This window comes from Mus musculus, chromosome 3, assembly GCF_000001635.26.
Source record: "Mus musculus strain C57BL/6J chromosome 3, GRCm38.p6 C57BL/6J".
NCBI lineage: Eukaryota > Metazoa > Chordata > Mammalia > Rodentia > Muridae > Mus > Mus musculus.
The window spans coordinates 89,906,226-89,914,760 of NC_000069.6; the positions used below are offsets into that span (position 1 = coordinate 89,906,226).

General features: G+C 51.0%; 1 protein-coding gene across 2 annotated transcripts in view; it reads right to left on the bottom strand.

Moving 5' to 3' along the window:
• Il6ra (interleukin 6 receptor, alpha) overlaps positions 1-6,971 on the bottom strand; it is a 43,873-nt gene extending 36,902 nt beyond the window's left edge. For both annotated transcript variants that reach the window (NM_001310676.1, NM_010559.3), the window contains exon 1: positions 6,730-6,971. In NM_001310676.1, the coding sequence (NP_001297605.1) occupies positions 6,730-6,814 (85 nt within the window). In that variant the 5' untranslated portion in view covers positions 6,815-6,971. The remainder of the gene's footprint in view (positions 1-6,729) is intronic.
• Between the last annotated feature and the right edge of the window lie 1,564 nt (positions 6,972-8,535).

Sequence of the window (8,535 nt, forward strand, 5' to 3'; positions counted from 1 at the left end):
AGGCGCATAAGACCGGCAGCAGCTGAGGCTCTACTTTGGTTTGTTTCAGTATCAGAAACTACTGTTCCGTCTTTGGAGGTCTACAGTGATATCCCCAGAGGCTTCTAAACCCTAAAGCCCAGGGGGCCTCTCCTGGAGATGGAAGAGTCCATTGTGCTTACAAAACCTCCCCCGGACTAAAAGTGATGTGAATGGATGCTGAGGGCAGGGTGAGAGGAGACCACACCAGCTCGAACCCACATCACAGCCAGGAGTGTTTTCTTCAGTTCTTAGAAGAAGGCAATGGGAACTTCCTGGGACAGGAAGGGGATCATCTTGGTGACACTCATCAGTGTACTATCCCTAAGTCTCTAATAAGGACACCAGGAAGAAAAATGATCTTGTTGTACCTGTGCCCTGGAAGAGTTGTGCTTGTTGACAATACACATATATAATATAAGGGGGCGGGGGCGGAGGAAACGGCTTAGTCGGTAAAGCTGGCCACACACACCAGAGTTCAGGCCCCAGCACTCGTGCAAAAAGCAGAGCACAAGGGTGTGTGTTCTGAAAGCCAAGTGAAGGTACAAGGACTAGGGGCCGAGGGAAGCGGATTCCCCCAAGCTGGCCGGCCGGCCAGAGAGACCCTGTCTAGAAAAATAAACCAGAGAACAATAGAAGACACCAGTGACCATATCTGGCTTTCACATGTGTGTCTTGTATATGACCTCCACATATATGTGCACATATGTGCTTGTGAACCTGCCTGTACACACACACACACACACACACACTATAAAACAAAAACTCAAATGCAGGCACAGACCTCGGTCTGTCACAACCTTGCTGTATGATCGCAGACCAGTTTCTAGGCTTTCTGGGCCCCTGTCTCCTCACTACTTACTCGAGGACTTTGTTCCACCAGTTTTTACTTTTTTTTTGTTTTTGTTTTTGTTTTGTTTTGTTTTTCCAGACAGGGTTTTTCTGTGTAGCCCTGGCTATCCTGGAACTCACTCTGTAGACCAGGCTGGCCTCGAACTCAGAAATCCGCCTGCCTCTGCCTCCCAAGTGCTGGGATTAAAGGCGTGCACCACCATGCCCGGCCAGTATTTACTTTTTTCAATCATTTTGTCCCTGGATCCTTCCCGCACACCTGTCTCAATAGTCTGTTTAAAACTCCTCTTTGTCAACTGAACTGTAGCCAACAAATATGCTCTGAAATCCCAAAAGAGCTGACCAGGCCTGCTGTCTCTCTGCCTGTCTTTGGCTCCCACCATTCCTCCAAAGCTCCACAGACCAAAGTCAACAACAGTGGCCTGCCTGTTGTTAAACCCACTGGTCAAGCCTGGGTCAGCCTGCCTGACTTGTCAGGAGTATTTGAGGAGGAGCAGGTGGTTGGTGGCTCACACCTTTAATCCCATCGCTCAGGAGGCAGAGGCAGGCAGATCTCGAGGCCAGCCTGGTCTACAGAGTGAGTTCCAGGACAGCCAGAGAAACCCTGTCTGGAAAAAAGACCAAACCAAACCAAACAACAAACAAACAAAACAAAACAAACAAAAAGAACACTCCACTCATGGGCACAGTGTCCTCCTGGGTTCTCAAGACACCAGTCCTCCTTACACTATCCTGTTCACTTCATGGTCACAGTCTTCCTTAATTCTGTCTCCTCTGATCAGAAGGTTCCAGCACCTCAGCTCCGGCCCCTGAGTCCTATTCTTTCTGTTGTTGAGCAGGCTGGGCTGGGTAATTCTAAAAGTTTAAAGTAACATCTGGCCAGATGTAATCTCAGCACTCAGGAGGCAGAGGCAGGCAGATCTGTGTGCATTCAGGGCCAGCATGAGTCCAAGGTCAGTCCCAGGGGAAACACGAGGCAACTGTTTAAAGAAGAGAAAAAGGGATGTGTGTGTATGGAGGGATTTGCCTGTAGGTGACTCTCAAGTCCAGGTCTCACTCCCAAGTTCCTGCTGACTCCTTTTAGGGATCCATAGGCATTTCTCACTCCCATTCTCTCCCCACACTTTACTTCCGGGGGTCTCATGTAACCTAAGCTGGCCTTGAACTTCTACCTCTCTCTGTTGAGTACTGTGATAAGAAACCTGCAGTCCACCAGACCTGATTTAGCATCCTTTCTTGGTTGTGCTATAGATGTCTCAGTTCCCACATGCCCCAGAATGGCCTCTGATCACTCATCCAACCCCACCTGCTGTCCTGTAGCTACCCTGTCCAGCCAAGAGCGGGCTGGCACCCCACTCACCCAAAGCTGCACTGTTGTGCCAAGGGTCTGACACAATTTTTCAAATGAAGTTGATACTCAGAGCCACAGTTACTGTAACCACCACAGAAAGGGAAGCCCAAAGAATGATTTTCTGGAAGGAGGTAGGGAGAGAAGTGAGTCAGAGAACGGGCTCCTGGGTTGGGGCCTCAGGAGCACCCTGTGCTAGAAACCTGCAGACAGAGCTGGCAAGAGACAAGCGCAATGGTGAAAGCTGCTGAGGTTCAGGTAAAGCGTCAGCTCTGGGACTAGAAAGATGACAGCTCACTGATAAACCGTCACTGATGACCTCCTGAGCCCACACCTTTAGTTCCATCACTTGAGAGACAGAGGCGGGAGGCTCTCTGTGCATTCGGGGCCAGCCTGTTCTACACAGAGAGTTCCAAGCCAGCCAGGGCTACGTGGTGAGACTTTGTCTCCAAAAAGAGAGAGTTCTTTCAATGAAGCAGGATTTGATCCCCAGCACCCACAAGACAGCTCACAACCATCTGTAACTCCAGTTCCAGAGGCTCCAATGCCCCCTCAGAGCACCATGCATACAGGTGGAACAGGTGTCTGGAAGACACCGCATAGCTCTCTAGCCCCTCACCCGACACACTTCCCCTCCGCTATGGGAAAGCCCCATGAGCAGACATGCACAGCCACACCAGCCACAGCTAGCCACTGCGCACTGCAAGTGACAGGCGTGATGAAGGACAGAGATTTGTCCTGGTTTTTGTTTGTTTGTTTGTGTTTTTTTTTGAGGGTTCCCCTACTCCCCACCCCCACCCCAACCCTGTCTCTGTAGCTTAGGCTAACCTAGAGCTTGCAATCCCCCTGCATCAAGTTCCCATATGAGTTACACCATCAAGCACATCTAGAAATCACCCTTTTTTCCTCTTTCTTGAACTTGCTGTGGAGACCAGGCTGACCACAAACTCACAGAGATTCTGGCACTAAGGGCATGTGCCACCATACACAGCTTTTGTTTTAATTACATTTATTTGTTTGTTTGTTTATGTGCATGCACTAGCCACAGTACATATGTAGAGGCCAGAGAAACAGAAACCCTTGGGAGTAACACCTCCCCCCCCCCCCGCACCCCCCCCCCCCGCCGGGTCCCTAGCTCATCAGCCCTGTCGGCAGCAAATGCCTTTTTTTATCTGCTGAGCCATCTCATGTGCCCATTTTACTTTTTCTATTAATTTAAGGTTTAATAGCTTAAACTCACTTACTGGCTCATCTGAGATAGCTTTAGCCCTGGATTCAAGCTGATGACTGAGTGGTGGCACTCAGGCCTGCAGGGGCAGATGGAAAGCTTGCTGAAGGAGACATCTGTTTGAAGCCAGAAGCTCTGAAGTTACTTTGTTTACATAACCCAGCTATGGCCACACTTGCGCCTGCACAGTTTGATGCCAGTCAGATGGGGTAGAGAACAGGCAGGCTCCTGTTGCTTTAGGGTCCCAGTCAGAAGGGTTCCTCTGTCTAGCTGACTGCTGAGACAATCTGTCCCTGGAGAGTTGGTACCCAGTGTCAGGTCAGAGAGACTGAACTGGCTCTGTCTCAGGATTTGCTTTTGGCCACATTCAGGATCCTTTATAGGGTGGAGTGTGCATGACGGATCCCACTTGGTCCCCAAGGGCTTTACAGGGAATACATAAATATGTGTTGCAACGAATAAACAAGGGGAGGGGCAGAGCCAAGGCGGGGAGAGGCTTCTGGTCACAGGGAACCTGGCAGGGGAAGAAGGTCTTTTACTCATCCTGACCATTAGGCAAATGTCCTCAAGCCAGTGCCCAGGGGCCACAAGGAACAATTTGTTTTTTTTCAAAGTGTAGACCTCACTCTCTGCTCTTCTGATACATGTTTAATGAGTGGCCAGGGGTCAAGAATTGTCATTTTTGGTTGGGTACCGTGGCCTTTGATCCCAGCACTCAGGAGGCAAAGACCTCTAAGTTCAAGGCCAACCTGGTCTACAGAGTGAGTTCCAGGGCAGCCAGGGCTACACAAAGAAACACCTGTCTCAAAATATCAAAAAAAAAAAAAAAACAAACAAACAAAAAACCCACAAACCCTAATGTTTTAAAAATTGTGATTTTTTTTTTACAAAGATCTATCCTTCCTAGCCGAAATTTGATGCTAGATAAAAAATATATCCTTCAGAAAAATACTGATTCAGGGTGAGGCTAGGAATACAGGTAGGTTTTGTAGACCGAAAGAGGTTGTCCCAGAGGGAATTCAGAAGTCAGGAGGAGATTTAGATACATAGGCATCGGTGCTGCTGCGTGTTTTCTTGCCTTACAGAAGGAAAGGGGGACTGAAGCCACCCATGCCCAGCCTGTCCTCAGTCAGCAGCGCCTAGAAAGTTTGACCTGGCAGAAGCCTCAGTCCCAGCTGGTCCTGGGCCCCAGGTGGAAGAAGACACAGGAGTCCTAGCAGGCCCTGGAGGGGCAGACTATGAAAATCCCACCTGTTGGTGCTGGAGTGATGGCTCAGCAGTTAAGAACACTGGCTGTTCTTCCAGAGGACCCAGGTTCAATCCCTGCACCACATGGCAGCTCACAACTGTAACTCCAGTTCCATAGGATTTGGAACCCTCACACAGACATGAATACATGAAGGCAAAAACCCACTAAGGATGATGGATGGAGGAGAGTGTGTGTGTGTGTGTGTGTGTGTGTGTGTGTGCGTGTGCTGAGCTATCTCGCCTGCCCATATATATATGTTTATGTATATCTTCCACCCATGGGTTCCCCCCCAGAGAGCCATCTCCATCTGGCCTCACTTCTCTAAAGCCAAACATCTCAGTCATTTGCTCCACACTTCCTGTTTGGTGCTTGTTTCTTGATTGTCACTCTCCAGTTTGTAGCTGTGCAAGTGTGGGTGTGGGAGATGGGCTGGGGACTTCTCTGCCTCTTCCTTCTAAACTGGCAGGGCTTTCACTTCCTCCCCAGACTCCCAGTTCTGCCTTCTAAAGGCTGTTTGGGTCAGAAGACACCCCCACCCTTGGGTGTCCTTTCTGAACCACAGGAAAACAGAACTCGCTGTCTCCGAAGTGCCTTGCAGCTCCTTAGGAACAAAGGGAAGTGGTGGTGGGGGCGCTGGGGTATGTTGAGTAGTAACTGAGACAGGCAGAGAGGCCCAGTCCTGCTCTCCCAAGATGGAAGAGAGGACCTCAGTCCTGCCTGGCACCATGAACAGCTAAGCGGGGATCTTCTCTTTCATCAGTGTCTTCTCCCCCAGAATCCCACCAGATGATAGTGGTGCTCAGCCTACCCCAGACGCCCTCAGCTGTACCCACAGGAGAACACTGAGACACGGAGGGGCCTGATGCTTCCCATTGCATCTCTCTGAACCTCAGGCTCCTCCCAAAGCTTTATGTCAATCCTGTAGAGGATTAAAAACGTGTAAAATACAGGGTGGGTTAATACCTGAAATCCCAGCACTCAAGAGATAGAGGCAGAAGAGGCACAAGTTTGAGGCCAGCCTGGGTTATGGGAGAGCCTGTCTAATATATATATATATTTTCTTTATATATATATATATAAAGAAAATATAGGTAGGGGTAACAAACCAAGCTTGAGGAATTCTACCTTCCAGGCAGAAAGAAAGCCTGGAAGCCACTGTCCCCACGACCAGCACAGGATAAATCTCCCCCATGTCCTTTGGCTCTTTCTATGTTGTTGAATAAGCCCTCAGCCCCTAAAATAACCTGTAGAGAAGCAGTCTCCCAGTTCCTCCAGAAGAGACCAGGCAGGCTGCTGGGCCTGAAGCCAGAGCCCACAGAGAGGCCTAGACCTACAAGGCAGAGTGCAAGGAAGGTAAACACAGTGCCCCTACCCTACCCTCCGCCTGGTCCACCTGCTAATCAGGGAGGGCTGGGGCAGGGGGCGGAGGCACAGTTCCAAGAGGTCCCACATCCTTTGCTGTCAAACTCACAGGATTGGGATGGATGTGGGTGTTGGCATTCTGCATGCTAGGGCTAGTTGGCTAAAGGAGTAAGTTTGTGAGGCGGGAACACCCATGACTCAGAGCCCATGATGTCAGACCCTTCACCGTCGGGTCACTGTCATTACACACGACATGGAATGTAGTAGAACTAAGGAAAGCCACGCGAGGTGCCACAACTAAAGCAGAGAGAGCCAGTGGCATAAAGGACTCTCCAGAAGGGACTACTACTGTTCCACTAGGGCGCGCCCTCTGGGTATCTCTTTTTGGAGCGACCCGGGATGCAGTTGAGTAAGACTGGGAACACTGGGAACCAGACACCAGAGTCAGGTTTCAGGAAAACACACTGTCCTGTACTCAGACTTGAGGTAACTGGCCAGACACAGACAGGAGCACGCAGTTATAGGCGCTAGACGCAACAGGGGGCGCGCGAACCTCCACCGCGTCAGCACAGGTGAGTCAGCCCAGGCTAGCAGCCGGTACCGGCGGGGCTCACTCTGCGAACGGAACCAGACAGTGTCACATTCCCCACGCCCGCTCCGGGTTCCTCTTACCCAGCGCGCGGCAGCTCCCGAGGACCAGCGCGACCGCGGGCGCGGCCAGCAGGGCGACCAACAGCGTGCAGCCGACGGTCAGCATGCTTCCTTCTACGCGGGACGGCGGGCGGCAGAGCGGCTCCGCAGCCGGGGCCGGGCGGCCGGCAGACTGGGGCAGCGAGAGCAGTCGCCCTCGGCCTCGGGCTCCACACTCAGCTCGCACTGCGAGCGCTCGCCCCGGCGTGGCTCAGATCGGTGTGGGCGCGACTTCCCACATGCACGTGACACACAGCAGCCGGCCGTCCTGGCAACAGTGAAACATTTGAGGAACCGGTGCTGAAGCTCCTCTTGGCAGCCCCGGCTCGCGGTTACGAAAGCCCAGTAGGATGGCGCAATCGGCCAGCGCTCCGGGCCACCGGAGGGGGTTACTTCCTGCAGCCGCGCCACACCTGAGCCCCCAGGGACCCCCACCAGGGCCCCTCCCCAGGTTTTGACGCTGAGATAAGGAGAAATATCCCCCTCCTTCCTTCCATCCGCGCCTCCGCTTGAGTTTTGCTTTCATGAGCGCCAGCCAGTGGCTCTGGCTGTTAAAGTAGAAGGCAGGTCAGTGTCCTGGGTGCTTACGGGAATCAAACAGGGAATCCGAAAAGACACCGATGTCTGCTTCGAGCCCAGAGATTGTGATTTAATTGGTCTGAAGGAAAACTTAGGCGTCCATAACCTGAGAAAAAGATTTCCTCTCATCTTCCAGTGGAGGAGCAGCTCTTTGAAGGCTACTGCAGAGGCAACGAAACCAGTGTGCGCTTTTGAGTCTGGCCCAGAGACACATGTGTTACCCTCCTCAAGATTGCTATCCCGATCCGGAAGTCTCAGTTTTCTCACCTATTAGAGATGTATTTTTAAGCCCATGATAAAGATTCCTGGAAACACTGTCGATGTACCTGGAGCCTAACTGCTCAACAAGGAGTAGGGCTTTGATTACCCATCATGACTTGACTGGACACAAAGGAACCGGCGTTTGCTATTTACCAGACTCCACCAAGGTTCCCTTCCAAGCTACAGAGCTTGAAGCTACAGGGCAGCTTCCCATGCAAATGCAGAGGGAAAGAAACACACTGAAAAGAAAATTTAGGGCTGGTGAGATGGCTCAGCGGTTAAACGCACTGACTGACTTCCGGAGATCATGAGTTCAAATCCCAGCAACATGGTAGCTCACAACCATCTGTAATGAGAAACAAATAAAACCTATGGGCCTGAGCGAGCCGGGCCGGAGCAAGAGGGAGAAGGGAAGGGATAAGAAAAAAAAAAGAAAGAAAAGAAAATGTAGATGGGGAGCCCTGGACCTACACCAGTATGTTTTAATGTATTCTTCCATTTCAGGGTTCAGCTGATTAGAGTCCATGGGGCAACTGGAATGTGTGTGTGCTGGCTGAACCCCTAAATAAGACATGACCTTATTTAAGCAACATGCTGGCCTCAGACCTAGGCATCCACCGCTCTCTGTGGATGTCAGAACCAAACCTGTACCCAGGACAATGGGATTGGTTTTGATGGCACTTCCTCAGCCACGCTATAAGTCGGAGAGAAAGGCATGGTTGTTCTCTCTCCCTGTGGTGGGGCAGGCATTTGGGAAGCAGAAGCAGGTGAATAGCTGTGAGTCTAAGGCCCTGTCTAAAAAAAATACATATTTTTTTCTCCTGCTATTTAAAATGGGATTAAATAGCAAGAGGATGTGGTAGTACACACCTGTAATCCCAAAACTCTGGAGGCTGAGGCAGGAAGATCCAGAGTTCGAGGCAAGCATAGTGGAACTTGCCCTATCTT